Source organism: Oncorhynchus clarkii, unplaced genomic scaffold, assembly GCF_045791955.1.
Source record: "Oncorhynchus clarkii lewisi isolate Uvic-CL-2024 unplaced genomic scaffold, UVic_Ocla_1.0 unplaced_contig_3314_pilon_pilon, whole genome shotgun sequence".
Taxonomy (NCBI): domain Eukaryota; kingdom Metazoa; phylum Chordata; class Actinopteri; order Salmoniformes; family Salmonidae; genus Oncorhynchus; species Oncorhynchus clarkii.
Window position 1 is genome coordinate 2194 of NW_027259068.1, and position 20511 is coordinate 22704.

General features: G+C 40.8%; 1 protein-coding gene across 1 annotated transcript in view; it reads left to right on the top strand.

Moving 5' to 3' along the window:
- Positions 1–883: 883 nt before the first annotated feature.
- The window catches only part of LOC139399467 (thyroid receptor-interacting protein 11-like), a gene marked incomplete at its 5' end in the record, with an annotated part of 38636 nt that continues 19008 nt past the window's right edge, over positions 884–20511 (top strand). Inside the window, 11 exons of the mRNA XM_071144882.1 lie at positions 884–939; positions 1472–1582; positions 1976–2284; positions 2945–3013; positions 3725–3917; positions 5729–6076; positions 6314–6351; positions 6449–6526; positions 16873–17088; positions 17307–18032; positions 20285–20443. Of these exons, the coding sequence (XP_071000983.1) occupies positions 884–939; positions 1472–1582; positions 1976–2284; positions 2945–3013; positions 3725–3917; positions 5729–6076; positions 6314–6351; positions 6449–6526; positions 16873–17088; positions 17307–18032; positions 20285–20443 (2303 nt within the window). The remainder of the gene's footprint in view (positions 940–1471; positions 1583–1975; positions 2285–2944; positions 3014–3724; positions 3918–5728; positions 6077–6313; positions 6352–6448; positions 6527–16872; positions 17089–17306; positions 18033–20284; positions 20444–20511) is intronic.

Genomic DNA, 20511 nt, shown 5'->3' on the forward strand with positions numbered 1-20511 from the left:
ATTAAGAAAGTAGGTACAATTACTGGCTAACAGCAACCCTGTATATTAGGACAGAGGGTACAATTACTGGCTAACAGGAACCCCGTATATTAAGAAAGTAGGTACAATTACTGGCTAACAGCAACCCTGTATATTAGGACAGAAGGTACAATTACCGGCTAACAGCAACCCTGTATATTAGGACAGTAGGTACAATTACTGGCTAACAGAAACCCTGTATATTAGGACAGTAGGTACAATTACTGGCTAACAGCAACTCTGTATATTAAGAAAGTAGGTACAATTACTGGCTAACAGCAACCCTGTATATTAGGACAGAAGGTACAATTACCGGCTAACAGCAACCCTGTATATTAGGACAGTAGGTACAATTACTGGCTAACAGCAACCCTGTATATTAGGACAGTAGGTACAATTACTGGCTAACAGCAACCCTGTATATTAGGACAGTAGGTACAATTACTGGCTAACAGCAACCCTGTATATTAGGACAGTAGGTACAATTACTGGCTAACAGCAACCCTGTATATTAGGACAGTAGGTACAATTACTGGCTAACAGCAACCCTGTATATTAGGACAGTAGGTACAATTACTGGCTAACAGCAACCCTGTATATTAGGACAGTAGGTACAATTACTGGCTAACAGCAACCCTGTATATTAGGACAGTAGGTACAATTACTGGCTAACAGCAACCCTGTATATTAGGACAGTAGGTACAATTACTGGCTAACAGCAACCCTGTATATTAGGACAAGACACACCCAGTACAAATAAAGTGTTGAACTAAAACTTGATTGGTTTAGCAAATCTTATTTTTGGAGGATGCATGGCTGTGATTGGTAGTCCAATTGTGATTCCACAGTATCTCATTTCTTTCAGATGCTTCCACTGAGCTGCTGGTGTCCAGTTCTAAGCTGGAGCAAGTGGAGGCTGAGGTACGAGGATTCTTACCATGATAGGAGCCGCGTTTCCAACACACAACATTTTAAAGCCTAATCCTGAACTAAAAAGCTATTTTAATTAAGATTCTCCGTTGAGTTATGCTTTGAAATCCAGGACTAGATTTAATAGTGTTTGTGACCGCAGTCCCAAAAGTATATATTTGTAACAGATTCCATGTGTGTCTATTGGAGTCTGATAGTAGTTTATGTACGCTCTCCTGTTTTTCTCTGTTGCAGTATGAGGGTTTTTAAGGGTAAAAAAAACAAGATTTTTTGTGCAAAATAGTATATATTTTTTTGACAACTTCAAACTTCGAAGAGTAGGTCCGATGGTAATTTGGGATATCAGCCCCACCCTCGCTTGGGGTAAAAAAAAAAAAAAAAAAAGAGGACCCCCCCCCCACTAGTACCATGTCATGTTATACCCGGACCACCTATTTATTAGATAATTAAATCAATATTTAAATGAGGTGAAAAGGGAGACTGGAGGAGGACTTAAATTATTTTTCTTTTCATCTTGTTTCAGTACGTGCGTTTAAAGAGGATCCATGCCGAGCTGGAGGAGAAGCTGGAGGCCTCAGAGATCCAGAATAAACAGCAGTCAGCTGAGTACAGGACCCTGATGCAACAGAAAGATGTACGGTCTGATACATAGAAACTATATTATTTTTATTTATTTATTTATTTCACCTTTATTTAACCAGGTAGGCAAGTTGAGAACAAGTTCTCATTTACAATTGCGACCTGGCCAAGATAAAGCAAAGCAGTTCGACACATACAACGACACAGAGTTACACATGGAGTAAAACAAACATACAGTCAATAATACAGTATAGTATTATACACTCAATGAAATGTGAAAATGTCATCCTCTTGGAATATGGATGGATAGCTACAGTTTTTTCCGAGGGATCGTTTCACAACGTGCTGGTATCTATCTGACATGACTATTTTTTTGTACCTTTAAACCTGCAAGTTACTGGATGTGTCCACACTACTTCTAAACTGTGTCGTCGTGTCACCTGTCCAGGTGGAGATCAGTCACCTGAAAGCCCGTCAGAGTGGACTACAGGAAGAGGTTCAGAAACTACAGCACTCTGCTCAGTCAGCTACTTCCGACCCTGCCGTACTTCCTGTCACCACCGCCTCCTCCTCCACCACCACCACCTCTTCCTCTTACATGTCCCGCCCCCTGGGGGCCCCCCACCACCAGGGTTTCCATGGCAGCGACGAGATGGACTTCGGTGACGTGATCTGGTCCCAGCAGGAGATTAACCGTCTGTCTACGGAGGTGATGAGGCTGGAGGCTGAGGTGTCCCATTGGAGACGCGTGTCTCAGGTAGGGTGTTTATTTATTTGCAACGTCGTTCATTACGTCGACTATAACACATTTGGGGCCTCCCGGGTGGCGCAGTGGTTAAGGGCGCTGTACTGCAGCGCCAGCTGTGCCATCAGAGTCCCTAGGTTCGCGCCCAGGCTCTGTCGTAACCGTCCGCGACCGGGAGGTCCGTGGGGCGACGCACAATTGGCCTAGCGTCGTCCGGGTTAGGGAGGGATTAGTCGGTAGGGATGTCCTTGTCTCATCGCGCACCAGCGACTCCTGTGGCGGGCTGGGCGCAGTGCGCGCTAACCAAGGTTGCCAGGTGCACGGTGTTTCCTCCGACACATTGGTGCGGCTGGCTTCTGGGTTGGAGGCGCGCTGTGTTAAGAAGCAGTACGGCTGGCTGGGTTGTGTATCGGAGGACGCATGACTTTCAACCTTCGTCTCTCCCGAGCCCGTACGGGAGTTGTAGCGATGAGACAAGATAGTAGCTACTACAACAATTGGAAAAATTGTAAAAAAGACTATAACACATTTGATCTATTACTGTTTTACTGTACAGATTCTAAAGGTTCGTGTCAAATTCCTATTAATAGTAATACATACACGTAAAAACCCACATTTTTAAATTGAGGGATGGAATCATATCTTAATTCTGATATTTCTATTTTTTTTCAGGCATCCGTAGCCCCAGGGGCAGGAAACGGTGACCAGGGAGAGGTCCTGAAGCTTCAGAGGATCATCAAGGTGGGAGTTTTCATGTGCTTTCTCCCTGGGAGTCTAGGCTGGGTTACTGTAAAACAGGGCTCCAACCCTGTTCCCGGAGAGATACCCTCCTGTAGGTTTTCACTCCAACCCTGTTCCCGGAGAGATACCCTCCTGTAGGTTTTCACTCCAACCCTGTTCCCGGAGAGATACCCTCCTGTAGATTTTCACTCCAACCCTGTTCCTGGAGAGAAACCCTCGGATCAGGTACCGCTAGATTAGGGTTTGAGTGAAAACGAACAAGATGGGTAGCTCTCCAGGAACAGGGTTGGAGTTAAAACCTACAGGAGGGTAGCTGTCCAGGAACAGGGTTGGAGTTAAAACCTACAGGAGGGTAGTTGTCCAGGAACAGGGTTGGAGTTAAAACCTACTGGAGGGTTTCTCTTCAGGAACAGGGTTGGAGTTAAAACCTACAGGAGGGTTTCTCTCCAGGAACAGGGTTGGAGTAAAAACCTACAGGAGGGTAGCTGTCCAGGAACAGGGTTGGAGTTAAAACCTACTTGGGGGTATCTCTCCAGGAACAGGGTTGGAGAGCCTTGCTGTAGACCTATTTTGCCAACTGTTTATGTAAAAAGGGCTTTGAATCAAATGTAAAAAAATATTGTTTTAAACCCTGCTTGGACTAAGAGAGACTGACCGTCTCTATTCCTCTTTCTGTGGAACATTCTATATGATTCTATTCTACTGGAACAGGAGCTGCGTGAGGAGATGGGTCGTGAGGTAGATGAGCACCAGCATGAGTTAGCAGCGCTGCAGGACGCTCAGAGACAGAAGATGGCCGACGTCATCCGGCGCCACCGGGACGAGCTGGCAGAGTACGAGGAGAGGATAGAGGAGCTGGAGGAACAGAAACAGACTGGAGGAGAGGAGGAGGAACAGACTGGAGGTGAGGAGGAGGAACAGACTGGGAGGGAGGAACAGGGACAGACTGGGAGGGAGGAACAGGGACAGACTGGGAGGGAGGAACAGGGACAGACTGGGAGGGAGGAACAGGGACAGACTGGGAGGGAGGAACAGGGACAGACTGGGAGGGAGGAACAGGGACAGACTGGGAGGGAGGAACAGGGACGGACTGGGAGGGAGGAACAGACTGAAATATCACATAAGTATTCAGACCCTTTACTCAGTACTTTGTTGAAGCACCTTTGACAGCGATTACAGCCTCGAGTCTTCTTGGGTATGATGCTACAAGCTTGGCTCACCTGTATTTGGGGAGTTTCCCCCATTCTTCTCTGCAGATCCTCTCAAGCTCTGTCAGGTTGGATGGGGCACGTCGCTGCACAGCTATTTTCAGGTCTTTAGAGATGTTCGATCTGGCTCTGCCACTCAAGGACATTCAGAGACTGACATTCAGAGACTTGTCCCGAAGCAACTCTTGTGTTATCTTGGCTGTGTGCTTAGGGTCGTTGTCCTATTTGAAGGTGAACCTTCACCCCAGTCTGAGGTCCTGAGTGCTCTGGAGCAGGTTTTCATCAAGGATCTCTCTGTAGTTTTCTCCGTTCATCTTTCCCTTGATCCTGACTAGTCTCCCAGTCCCTGCCTCTGAAAAACATCCCCACAGCATGATGCTACCACCACCATGCTTCACCGTAGGGATGGTGCCAGGTTTCCTCCAGACGTGACGCTTGGCATTCAGGCCAAAGAGTTCAATTTTTGTTTCATCAGGCCAGAGAATCTTGTTTCTCATTGTCTGAGAGTCCTTTAGGTGCCTTTCGACAAACTCCAAGTGGACTGTCATGTGCCTTTTTACTTAGAAGTGGCTTCCGTCTGGCCACTCTAAAATAAAGACCTGATTGGTGGAGTGCTGCAGAGATGGTTGTCCTTCTGGAAGGTTCTCCCATCTCCACAGATGAACTCTGGAGCTCTGTCAGAGTGACCATCGCCACCTCCCTGACCAAGGCCCTTCTCCTCAGATTGCTCAGTTTGGCCGGGCAGCCAGCTCTAGGAAGAATCAGTGGTTCCAAACTTCTTCCATTTAAGAACGATGGAGGCCAGTGTGTTCTTGGTGACCTTCTATGCTACAGAAATGTTTTGGTGCCCTTCCCCAGATCTGTGCCTCGACACAATCCTGTCTCGGAGCTCAACGGACAATTACTTTTACAATTACAATTAAACCTCATGGCTTGGTTTTTGCTCTGACATGTACTGTCAATTGTGGGACCTTATATAGACAGGTGTGTGCCTTTCCAAATCATGTCTAATCAAGTTGTAGAAACATCTCAAGGATGATCAATGGAAGCAGGATGGACCTTTGCTGTGGTCTCATAGCAAAGGATCTGAATACATTTATGTAAATAATATTTCTAAAAACCTGTTTTTACTTTGTCACTATGGGGTATTGTGATGTCACTATGGGGTATTGTGATGTCACTATGGGGTATTGTGATGTCACTATGGGGTATTGTGATGTCACTATGGGGTATTGTGATGTCACTATGGGGTATTGTGATGTCACTATGGGGTATTGTGATGTCATTATGGGGTATTGTGATGTCATTATGGGGTATTGTGTGTAGATTGATAAAAAAATGTATTTAATCCATTTTAGAATAAGGCTGTAACGTAACAAAATGTTGACAAAGGGAAGTGTCTTAATACTCTCCCAATGCACTGTACCTGTGACTGATTTCTCCACCCTGACCTAAGACTCTCACACATTTCCCTTACGTGTTACCCTCTGTATCCAAACCCTTCCAGCTACTAGTTCAGCCACAGCCAACGCTCTTCAGGAGTCCTCCATGCTCTCAGACCTCCAGAACACTATCCAGTCCCTACAGGAGGCAGCGGAGGAGCGGCTGAAGGAGGAGCAGGATGAGCAGCTGAAGGAGCTGACAGCTAATCTGGAGGAGGCAGGGAAGAGACAGGCCACGCTGCAGCAGGAGAAAGAGGAGGCGCAGGCAGAGAACGCTGAGCTGCTGCAGAACTACACTCGGCTGCAGACGTCTGTCACAGAGCTCCAGTCACGTGTCCAGGAACAGGAGGGGAAAGCCCGGAACAAGGCTCAGCTAGACCAGGAGATACAGGGGCTGAGGAATGCTCTCGCAGGTACAGTCTCAGTATTTATTCCCCCCAAAAATGATTGAACATTTATTTATAACAGGTAAGATATATTGTGAGACCTAGGTCTCTTTTACAAATGTAAACTGAAATTTAGATTTTCCGTTCAGGTTACTGATTGAATTGAAATGAAAGGGAATTGATTCTATCCCTTGAGTGGGTTTTAGTTATTTGTCAAAAGCTCAAGTTAACTCCAACTTCTTTTTTTTGGTCCTCTTTTTCAAGGTGCAGAGAAGGAGATCTCAAGGCTGAAGAGTCTTCAGGTATCTATCACGTAATGTATTTACAATGTGGTTGAAATCTGTAGTTTATTCTGTGATCGTTCCTGCTTTTAATGTATGTGTTGATTGTTTGGATCAGAGTGAAACAAAGATGGAGGTGGAACACGCTGACATTCTAGAACTCAACACTGTCATCGGGACGTTGAGGAAGGAGAAGGTGGGTGTTTACTCTCAAATGGAAACTTCACTTGGGGAATTTTTTTTATTTTTTTTATACAAGTTAACACAACTTAAAGTTCTACTTGACTTGATTTCTGTTTGCTAATGGTCATTGTAAAAGAAGAATGTGTTCTTAACTGACTTGCCTAGTTACATAAAGGTTAAATAAAATAAAAATATAAATATGCATATGTATGTATGTATGTATATATATATATTTGTGTGTGTGTGAGTATATATATGTGGATATACACAGGGTACCAGTAATGAGTAATGATAACTAGACTATATACACAGGGTACCAGTACTGAGTCAATGAGTAATGATAACTAGGCTATATACACAGGGTACCAGTACTGAGTCAATGAGTAATGATAACTAGGCTATATACACAGAGTACCAGTACTGAGTAATGATAGCTAGGTTATATACACAGAGTACCAGTACTGAGTAATGATAACTAGATTATATACACAGGGTACCAGTACTGAGTAATGATAACTAGATTATATACACAGGGTACCAGTACTGAGTAATGATAACTAGGTTATATACACAGGGTACCAGTACTGAGTAATGATAACTAGGTTATATACACAGGGTACCAGTACTGAGTCAATGAGTAATGATAACTAGGCTATATACACAGGGTACCAGTACTGAGTAATGATAACTAGGCTATATACACAAGGTACCAGTACTGAGTAATGATAACTAGGCTATATACACAGGGTACCAGTACTGAGTAATGATAACTAGGCTATATACACAGGGTACCAGTACTGACTGAGTAATGATAACTAGGCTATATACACAGGGTACCAGTACTGAGTCATTATAACTAGGCTCTATACACAGGGTACCAGTACTGAGTCATTATAACTAGGCTCTATACACAGGGTACCAGTACTGAGTCATTATAACTAGGCTCTATACACAGGGTACCAGTACTGAGTAATGATAACTAGATTATATACACAGGGTACCAGTACTGAGTAATGATAACTAGGTTATATACACAGAGTACCAGTACTGAGTCAATGAGTAATGATAACTAGGTTATATACACAGGGTACCAGTACTGAGTAATGATAACTAGGTTATATACACAGGGTACCAGTACTGAGTCAATGAGTAATGATAACTAGGCTATATACACAGGGTACCAGTACTGAGTAATGATAACTAGGCTATATACACAAGGTACCAGTACTGAGTAATGATAACTAGGCTATATACACAGGGTACCAGTACTGAGTAATGATAACTAGGCTATATACACAAGGTACCAGTACTGAGTAATGATAACTAGGCTATATACACAGGGTACCAGTACTGAGTAATGATAACTAGGCTATATACACAGGGTACCAGTAATGAGTAATGATAACTAGGCTATATACACAGGGTACCAGTACTGAGTCAATGAGTAATGATAACTAGGCTATATACACAGAGTACCAGTACTGAGTAATGATAGCTAGGTTATATACACAGAGTACCAGTACTGAGTAATGATAACTAGATTATATACACAGGGTACCAGTACTGAGTAATGATAACTAGATTATATACACAGGGTACCAGTACTGAGTAATGATAACTAGGTTATATACACAGGGTACCAGTACTGAGTAATGATAACTAGGTTATATACACAGGGTACCAGTACTGAGTCAATGAGTAATGATAACTAGGCTATATACACAGGGTACCAGTACTGAGTAATGATAACTAGGCTATATACACAAGGTACCAGTACTGAGTAATGATAACTAGGCTATATACACAGGGTACCAGTACTGAGTAATGATAACTAGGCTATATACACAAGGTACCAGTACTGAGTAATGATAACTAGGCTATATACACAGGGTACCAGTACTGAGTAATGATAACTAGGCTATATACACAGGGTACCAGTAATGAGTAATGATAACTAGGCTATATACACAGGGTACCAGTACTGAGTCAATGAGTAATGATAACTAGGCTATATACACAGAGTACCAGTACTGAGTAATGATAGCTAGGTTATATACACAGAGTACCAGTACTGAGTAATGATAACTAGATTATATACACAGGGTACCAGTACTGAGTAATGATAACTAGATTATATACACAGGGTACCAGTACTGAGTAATGATAACTAGGTTATATACACAGGGTACCAGTACTGAGTAATGATAACTAGGTTATATACACAGGGTACCAGTACTGAGTCAATGAGTAATGATAACTAGGCTATATACACAGGGTACCAGTACTGAGTAATGATAACTAGGCTATATACACAAGGTACCAGTACTGAGTAATGATAACTAGGCTATATACACAGGGTACCAGTACTGAGTAATGATAACTAGGCTATATACACAGGGTACCAGTACTGAGTCAATGAGTAATGATAACTAGGCTATATACACAGGGTACCAGTAATGAGTAATGATAACTAGGCTATATACACAGGGTACCAGTACTGAGTCAATGAGTAATGATAACTAGGCTATATACACAGAGTACCAGTACTGAGTAATGATAGCTAGGTTATATACACAGAGTACCAGTACTGAGTAATGATAACTAGATTATATACACAGGGTACCAGTACTGAGTAATGATAACTAGATTATATACACAGGGTACCAGTACTGAGTAATGATAACTAGGTTATATACACAGGGTACCAGTACTGAGTAATGATAACTAGGTTATATACACAGGGTACCAGTACTGAGTCAATGAGTAATGATAACTAGGCTATATACACAGGGTACCAGTACTGAGTAATGATAACTAGGCTATATACACAAGGTACCAGTACTGAGTAATGATAACTAGGCTATATACACAGGGTACCAGTACTGAGTAATGATAACTAGGCTATATACACAATGTACCAGTACTGAGTAATGATAACTAGGCTATATACACAGGGTACCAGTACTGAGTAATGATAACTAGGCTATATACACAGGGTACCAGTAATGAGTAATGATAACTAGGCTATATACACAGGGTACCAGTACTGAGTCAATGAGTAATGATAACTAGGCTATATACACAGAGTACCAGTACTGAGTAATGATAGCTAGGTTATATACACAGAGTACCAGTACTGAGTAATGATAACTAGATTATATACACAGGGTACCAGTACTGAGTAATGATAACTAGATTATATACACAGGGTACCAGTACTGAGTAATGATAACTAGGTTATATACACAGGGTACCAGTACTGAGTAATGATAACTAGGTTATATACACAGGGTACCAGTACTGAGTCAATGAGTAATGATAACTAGGCTATATACACAGGGTACCAGTACTGAGTAATGATAACTAGGCTATATACACAAGGTACCAGTACTGAGTAATGATAACTAGGCTATATACACAGGGTACCAGTACTGAGTAATGATAACTAGGCTATATACACAGGGTACCAGTACTGAGTAATGATAACTAGGCTATATACACAGGGTACCAGTACTGAGTCATTATAACTAGGCTCTATACACAGGGTACCAGTACTGAGTCATTATAACTAGGCTCTATACACAGGGTACCAGTACTGAGTCATTATAACTAGGCTCTATACACAGGGTACCAGTACTGAGTAATGATAACTAGATTATATACACAGGGTACCAGTACTGAGTAATGATAACTAGGTTATATACACAGAGTACCAGTACTGAGTCAATGAGTAATGATAACTAGGTTATATACACAGGGTACCAGTACTGAGTAATGATAACTAGGTTATATACACAGGGTACCAGTACTGAGTCAATGAGTAATGATAACTAGGCTATATACACAGGGTACCAGTACTGAGTAATGATAACTAGGCTATATACACAAGGTACCAGTACTGAGTAATGATAACTAGGCTATATACACAGGGTACCAGTACTGAGTAATGATAACTAGGCTATATACACAGGGTACCAGTACTGAGTAATGATAACTAGGCTATATACACAGGGTACCAGTACTGAGTCATTATAACTAGGCTCTATACACAGGGTACCAGTACTGAGTCATTATAACTAGGCTCTATACACAGGGTACCAGTACTGAGTCATTATAACTAGGCTCTATACACAGGGTACCAGTACTGAGTAATGATAACTAGATTATATACACAGGGTACCAGTACTGAGTAATGATAACTAGGTTATATACACAGGGTACCAGTACTGAGTCAATGAGTAATGATAACTAGGCTATATACACAGGGTACCAGTACTGAGTAATGATAACTAGGCTATATACACAGGGTACCAGTACTGAGTAATGATAACTAGGTTATATACACAGGGTACCAGTACTGAGTCAATGAGTAATGATAACTAGGCCAAATACACAGGGTACCAGTACTGAGTAATGATAACTAGGCTATATACACAAGGTACCAGTACTGAGTAATGATAACTAGATTATATACACAGGGTACCAGTACTGAGTAATGATAACTAGATGATATACACAGGGTACCAGTACTGAGTAATGATAACTAGGTTATATACACAGGGTACCAGTACTGAGTAATGATAACTAGGTTATATACACAGGGTACCAGTACTGAGTCAATGAGTAATGATAACTAGGCTATATACACAGGGTACCAGTACTGAGTAATGATAACTAGGCTATATACACAAGGTACCAGTACTGAGTAATGATAACTAGGCTATATACACAGGGTACCAGTACTGAGTAATGATAACTAGGCTATATACACAGGGTACCAGTACTGAGTCAATGAGTAATGATAACTAGGCTATATACACAGGGTACCAGTAATGAGTAATGATAACTAGGCTATATACACAGGGTACCAGTACTGAGTCAATGAGTAATGATAACTTGGCTATATACACAGAGTACCAGTACTGAGTAATGATAGCTAGGTTATATACACAGAGTACCAGTACTGAGTAATGATAACTAGATTATATACACAGGGTACCAGTACTGAGTAATGATAACTAGATTATATACACAGGGTACCAGTACTGAGTAATGATAACTAGGTTATATACACAGGGTACCAGTACTGAGTAATGATAACTAGGTTATATACACAGGGTACCAGTACTGAGTCAATGAGTAATGATAACTAGGCTATATACACAGGGTACCAGTACTGAGTAATGATAACTAGGCTATATACACAAGGTACCAGTACTGAGTAATGATAACTAGGCTATATACACAGGGTACCAGTACTGAGTAATGATAACTAGGCTATATACACAGGGTACCAGTACTGAGTCAATGAGTAATGATAACTAGGCTATATACACAGGGTACCAGTAATGAGTAATGATAACTAGGCTATATACACAGGGTACCAGTACTGAGTCAATGAGTAATGATAACTAGGCTATATACACAGAGTACCAGTACTGAGTAATGATAGCTAGGTTATATACACAGAGTACCAGTACTGAGTAATGATAACTAGATTATATACACAGGGTACCAGTACTGAGTAATGATAACTAGATTATATACACAGGGTACCAGTACTGAGTAATGATAACTAGGTTATATACACAGGGTACCAGTACTGAGTAATGATAACTAGGTTATATACACAGGGTACCAGTACTGAGTCAATGAGTAATGATAACTAGGCTATATACACAGGGTACCAGTACTGAGTAATGATAACTAGGCTATATACACAAGGTACCAGTACTGAGTAATGATAACTAGGCTATATACACAGGGTACCAGTACTGAGTAATGATAACTAGGCTATATACACAAGGTACCAGTACTGAGTAATGATAACTAGGCTATATACACAGGGTACCAGTACTGAGTAATGATAACTAGGCTATATACACAGGGTACCAGTAATGAGTAATGATAACTAGGCTATATACACAGGGTACCAGTACTGAGTCAATGAGTAATGATAACTAGGCTATATACACAGAGTACCAGTACTGAGTAATGATAGCTAGGTTATATACACAGAGTACCAGTACTGAGTAATGATAACTAGATTATATACACAGGGTACCAGTACTGAGTAATGATAACTAGATTATATACACAGGGTACCAGTACTGAGTAATGATAACTAGGTTATATACACAGGGTACCAGTACTGAGTAATGATAACTAGGTTATATACACAGGGTACCAGTACTGAGTCAATGAGTAATGATAACTAGGCTATATACACAGGGTACCAGTACTGAGTAATGATAACTAGGCTATATACACAAGGTACCAGTACTGAGTAATGATAACTAGGCTATTTACACAGGGTACCAGTACTGAGTAATGATAACTAGGCTATATACACAGGGTACCAGTACTGAGTCAATGAGTAATGATAACTAGGCTATATACACAGGGTACCAGTAATGAGTAATGATAACTAGGCTATATACACAGGGTACCAGTACTGAGTCAATGAGTAATGATAACTAGGCTATATACACAGAGTACCAGTACTGAGTAATGATAGCTAGGTTATATACACAGAGTACCAGTACTGAGTAATGATAACTAGATTATATACACAGGGTACCAGTACTGAGTAATGATAACTAGATTATATACACAGGGTACCAGTACTGAGTAATGATAACTAGGTTATATACACAGGGTACCAGTACTGAGTAATGATAACTAGGTTATATACACAGGGTACCAGTACTGAGTCAATGAGTAATGATAACTAGGCTATATACACAGGGTACCAGTACTGAGTCAATGAGTAATGATAACTAGGCTATATACACAAGGTACCAGTACTGAGTAATGATAACTAGGCTATATACACAGGGTACCAGTACTGAGTAATGATAACTAGGCTATATACACAGGGTACCAGTACTGAGTAATGATAACTAGGCTATATACACAGGGTACCAGTACTGAGTCATTATAACTAGGCTCTATACACAGGGTACCAGTACTGAGTCATTATAACTAGGCTCTATACACAGGGTACCAGTACTGAGTCATTATAACTAGGCTCTATACACAGGGTACCAGTACTGAGTAATGATAACTAGATTATATACACAGGGTACCAGTACTGAGTAATGATAACTAGGTTATATACACAGAGTACCAGTACTGAGTCAATGAGTAATGATAACTAGGTTATATACACAGGGTACCAGTACTGAGTAATGATAACTAGGTTATATACACAGGGTACCAGTACTGAGTCAATGAGTAATGATAACTAGGCTATATACACAGGGTACCAGTACTGAGTAATGATAACTAGGCTATATACACAAGGTACCAGTACTGAGTAATGATAACTAGGCTATATACACAGGGTACCAGTACTGAGTAATGATAACTAGGCTATATACACAGGGTACCAGTACTGAGTAATGATAACTAGGCTATATACACAGGGTACCAGTACTGAGTCATTATAACTAGGCTCTATACACAGGGTACCAGTACTGAGTCATTATAACTAGGCTCTATACACAGGGTACCAGTACTGAGTCATTATAACTAGGCTCTATACACAGGGTACCAGTACTGAGTAATGATAACTAGATTATATACACAGGGTACCAGTACTGAGTAATGATAACTAGGTTATATACACAGGGTACCAGTACTGAGTCAATGAGTAATGATAACTAGGCTATATACACAGGGTACCAGTACTGAGTAATGATAACTAGGCTATATACACAGGGTACCAGTACTGAGTAATGATAACTAGGTTATATACACAGGGTACCAGTACTGAGTCAATGAGTAATGATAACTAGGCCAAATACACAGGGTACCAGTACTGAGTAATGATAACTAGGCTATATACACAAGGTACCAGTACTGAGTAATGATAACTAGGCTATATACACAGGGTACCAGTACTGAGTAATGATAACTAGGCTATATACACAGGGTACCAGTACTGAGTAATGATAACTAGGCTATATACACAGGGTACCAGTACTGAGTAATGATAACTAGGCTATATACACAGGGTACCAGTACTGAGTAATGATAACTAGGCTATATACACAGGGTACCAGTACTGAGCAATTATAACTAGGCTATATACACAGGGTACCAGTACTGAGTCAATGAGTAATGATAACTAGGCTATATACACAGAGTACCAGTACTGAGTAATGATAACTAGGCTATATACACAGGGTACCAGTACTGAGTAATGGTAACTAGGCTATATACACAGGGTACCAGTACTGAGTAATGATAACTAGGCTATATACACAGGGTACCAGTACTGAGTCATTATAACTAGGCTCTATACACAGGGTACCAGTACTGAGTCATTATAACTAGGCTCTATACACAGGGTACCAGTACTGAGTCATTATAACTAGGCTATATACACAGGGTACCAGTACTGAGTCAATGAGTAATGAAAACTAGGCTATATACACAGGGTACCAGTACTGAGTCAATGAGTAATGATAACTAGGCTATATACACAGAGTACCAGTACTGAGTAATGATAACTAGGCTATATACACAGGGTACCAGTACTGAGTAATGATAACTAGGCTATATACACAGGGTACCAGTACTGAGTAATGATAACTAGGCTATATACACAGGGTACCAGCACTGAGTAATTATAACTAGGCTCTATACACAGGGTACCAGTACTGAGTCATTATAACTAGGCTATATACACAGGGTACCAGTATTGAGTCAATGAGTAATGATAACTAGGTTATATACACAGAGTACCAGTACTGAGTCAATGAGTAATGATAACTAGACTATATACACAGGGTACCAGTACTGAGTAATGATAACTAGATTATATACACAGGGTACCAGTACTGAGTAATGATAACTAGGTTATATACACAGGGTACCAGTACTGAGTAATGATAACTAGATTATATACACATGGTACCAGTACTGAGTAATGATAACTAGGCTATATACACAGGGTACCAGTACTGAGTAATGATAACTAGATTATATACACAGGGTACCAGTACTGAGTAATGATAACTAGGTTATATACACAGGGTACCAGTACTGAGTAATGATAACTAGATTATATACACAGGGTACCAGTACTGAGTAATGATAACTAGGCTATATACACAGGGTACCAGTACTGAGTAATGATAACTAGGCTATATACACAGGGTACCAGTACTGAGTAATGATAACTAGGCTATATACACAGGGTACCAGCACTGAGTAATTATAACTAGGCTCTATACACAGGGTACCAGTACTGAGTCATTATAACTAGGCTATATACACAGGGTACCAGTACTGAGTCAATGAGTAATGATAACTAGGTTATATACACAGAGTACCAGTACTGAGTCAATGAGTAATGATAACTAGACTATATACACAGGGTACCAGTACTGAGTAATGATAACTAGATTATATACACAGGGTACCAGTACTGAGTAATGATAACTAGGTTATATACACAGGGTACCAGTACTGAGTAATGATAACTAGATTATATACACATGGTACCAGTACTGAGTAATGATAACTAGGCTATATACACAGGGTACCAGTACTGAGTAATGATAACTAGATTATATACACAGGGTACCAGTACTGAGTAATGATAACTAGGCTATATACACAGGGTACCAGTACTGAGTAATGATAACTAGATTATATACACAGGATACCAGTACTGAGTAATGATAACTAGGTTATATACACAGGGTACCAGTACTGAGTAATGATAACTAGGTTATATACACAGGGTACCAGTACTGAGTAATGATAACTAGGCTCTATACACAGGATACCAGTACTGAGTCAATGATAACTAGGCTCTATACACAGGGTACCAGTACTGAGTAATGATAACTAGGCTATATACACAGGATACCAGTACTGAGTCAATGATAACTAGGCTCTATACACAGGGTACCAGTACTGAGTAATGATAACTAGGCTATATACACAGGATACCAGTACTGAGTCAATGATAACTAGGCTCTATACACAGGATACCAGTACTGAGTCATTATAACTAGGCTCTATACACAGGGTACCAGTACTGAGTAATGATAACTAGATTATATACACAGGGTACCAGTACTGAGTAATGATAACTAGATTATATACACAGGGTACCAGTACTGAGTCAATGTACAGGAGTATGCAATAATTGAGGTAGATAGGTACATATAACTAGGAATAAAGTTTTAGATTGTAATCAGTTGCCTCAGAGAGGGTGAGGGCCCTGAGAAGGGTTTTCTACATTGCCGTTTGCTGTTCGATGAGAGCTATTTTCAGTTGAAATATTTCATTATTGTTGACAATTTTTATTTTATTTTTATATATATTTTTTTTTTTCCTCAGCGGAATCTACAGGAGAGGCTTGCCAGGGCCGAGGAGAGAGTGGAGTCAGACAGCCTTGATGGAGGGGAGTCCTCCCCATCCGCCACAGAGCAGCTATCAGGGCTGAGGGCAGAGCTAGAGAAGAGCGAGCAGTCGTTGAGCGAGATCCAGGAGGAACGAGATACCCTCCTCAACGAGCTGGAAGAACTGGACCGACAGAACCAACAGGCCACCCAGGTCTGGTTGGCATTTGTACAGACTACACTGTGGGGTTTTCTTGTTTGTTTTTTTAACAGGGAAATGCGTCATTTCATTGTGAATTTATTTAAAGACGAGGTTTACGTGATCAGATTATGGTCTCCAAAGTTTATATTAGTCAGATGCGCAGCAAAGTAACACGACTGAGACAAGGTTATGGACATGCTGTTTTATTGTGTTGCGTCTCCACGTTACAGCATGTCATCTCGGTGAAGGAGCAGCTCTCTGTTCAGCTGAAGGAATCTGAAGCTGTTGTGGCTCGGCTCCAATCAGAGCTCAGTACCACCGCCGACCAGAGGGCGGCGCTGCAGCAAGAGCTAAAGGCCCAGCAGGAGAAACTGAGCCACAGTGCCTTCACTCTCAACGACCTACACATGGGCAAGCAGCAGCTGGAGGACACCGTTAAGGAGCTGAGAGACAAACTTGGACGGGCAACAGAGATGGGCAAAGAGGCACGCAGGGAGACCCAGGAGTTCCAGAGAACCATACAGGAGAGGGAGGAGCAGCTGTCGGCTGCCCGGGCAGAGCTGTGTGAGGCTGGGGAGAGAGGGAGAGAATCCGGGGCGTCCATAGAGCAGCTGGAAGTGCTCAGGAGAGAACTGGCAGAGATGAGGAGCTCCCAGGAGAAGATGATGTCAGAAGACTACGAGATGAAGATGGAGAAGCAGAGGCTGAAGACTGAGGCTGAGCAGGCCCAGGGGAGGATAGAGGAGCTGGCCAGGCAGGTCAGGGAGGTTCAGGCTGCTCTCACCAGGACCGTCCTGGAGAAGGACACTCGTATCAAGGCTCTGAAGCTGGAGAAGAGCCAGCTGGAAGGGGAACTGGGCCAGGCAGAGAAGGGGCTACAGGAACAGACCAGGCAGTACCAGCAGACCATCGAGGAGCTGACCGCTGCCCGCTCCATGGACGCCTCGGCACTACAGGTCCACTGTTGTTTTAATCAATTTATCTATCTTCATTTAATTTTTCTAGACATTTTCAAGCTATTTTCTGATGTTATTGAACAGAGAGAGATGGATGTCAGTGGGCAGGTACAGAGAGAGGTTATGTCAAAGTCCCGTAGGCTGGATTTGAACATATGCAGACTTTCTATGCCAGGGGTGTCGAACTAATTTCGTAGAGGGACTAGTGTCTGCAGGTTTTTTTTTGGGGGGGGGGGGTTCCTTTCAATTAGGACCTAGACAACCAAGTGAGTGGAGTTCCTAACTCATTTGTGACCTTATTTCATCAATCAAGAACAAGGGAGGGGCAATAATCCGCTGACGCTCGGCCGTCCGTGGAAGGAGTTTGACCCATGTGTGCCGGAGACTGCTGCATTAGGATACTGTTAGACCAGCCAGGACACTTAGTAACTTCATTTATCATTAGGATGCTGTTAGACCAGCCAGGACACTTAGTATCTTCATTTATCATTAGGATGCTGTTAGACCAGCCAGGACACTTAGTATCTTCATTTATCATTAGGATGCTGTTAGACCAGCCAGGACACTTAGTATCTTCATTTATCATTAGGATGCTGTTAGACCAGCCAGGACACTTAGTATCTTCATTTATCATTAGGATGCTGTTAGACCAGCCAGGACACTTAGTATCTTCATTTATCATTAGGATGCTGTTAGACCAGCCAGGACACTTAGTATCTTCATTTATCATTAGGATGCTGTTAGACCAGCCAGGACACTTAGTATCTTCATTTATCATTAGGATGCTGTTAGACCAGCCAGGACACTTAGTATCTTCATTTATCATTAGGATACTGTTAGACCAGCCAGGACACTTAGTATCTTCATTTATCATTAGGATGCTGTTAGACCAGCCAGGACACTTAGTATCTTCATTTATCATTAGGATGCTGTTAGACCAGCCAGGACACTTAGTATCTTCATTTATCATTAGGATACTGTTACCCCAGCCAGGACACTTAGTATCTTCATTTATCATTAGGATGCTGTTAGACCAGCCAGGACACTTAGTATCTTCATTTATCATTAGGATGCTGTTAGACCAGCCAGGACACTTAGTATCTTCATTTATCATTAGGATGCTGTTAGACCAGCCAGGACACTTAGTATCTTCATTTATCATTAGGATGCTGTTAGACCAGCCAGGACACTTAGTATCTTCATTTATCATTAGGATACTGTTACCCCAGCCAGGACACTTAGTATCTTCATTTATCATTTGGGGTGGCAAGCTTAGAGCGTTGGGACAGTAACCGAAAGGTTGCTGAATCAAATCCCCGAACTGACAAGGTAAAAATCTCTCGTTCTGACCCTGAACAAGAAAGTTAACCCTCTGTTCCCCGGTAGGCCGTCATTGTAAATACGAATTTGTTCTTAACTGACTTGCGATGTTAAATAACATTTTTTTTAAATTATTATAATTTTTAAAAATCATTAGGATACTGTTAGACCAGCCAGGACACTTAATATCTTAATGTTTTTATCTTCATAGTCATATTTATGTCTTCATAGTCATATCTGTCTTCATTTCATATTAATCTGTCTTCATTTCATATTAATCTGTCTTCATTTCATATTAATCTGTCTTCATTTCATATTTATCTCTCTTAATTATCATATTTATCTCTCTTAATTATCATATTTATCTCTCTTAATTATCATATTTATCTCTCTTCATTATCATATTTATCTCTCTTCATTATCATATTTATCTCTCTTCATTGTCATATTTATCTCTCTTCATTATCATATTTATCTGTCTACATTATCATATTTATCTCTCTTAATTATCATATTTATCCGTCTTCATTATCATATTTATCCGTCTTCATTATAATATTTATCTGTCTTCATTATCATATTTATCTGTTTACATTATCATATTTATCTCTCTTAATTATCATATTTATCTCTCTTCATTATCATATTTATCTCTCTTCATAATCATATTTATCTCTCTTCATTATCATATTTATCCGTCTTAATTATCATATTTATCTGTCTTCATTATAATATTTATCTGTCTTCATAATCATATTTATCTGTCTTCATTATCATATTTATCTGTCTTCATAATCATATTTTTCTAGAAAGTTGTTTTTATCTTTCTCACTTTGTTTATTATTTTAATTTCATTTGTTAAGCGTTGACTTTGAACCAAATGTTTTGTTTTAAAGTGCTATATAAATAAAGTTTGATTTGATTGCTTGCAGACGGAGCATGAGCGGACAGTGAGGCTGAACCAGGAGAAAGATCTGGAGATATCCCAGCTTAAAAGAGACGTGGAGCAGATGTCCTCCGACCACAGAGACACCAACGAGATGCTGTCCATCACCGTGGCCGGACAGAAACAGCTGTCCGACCTCCTCCAGGTCAGCTGACATACCATAGAGTTAGATAGAGGACTCATCTTTTGTCTTATAACGGGTATATATATATC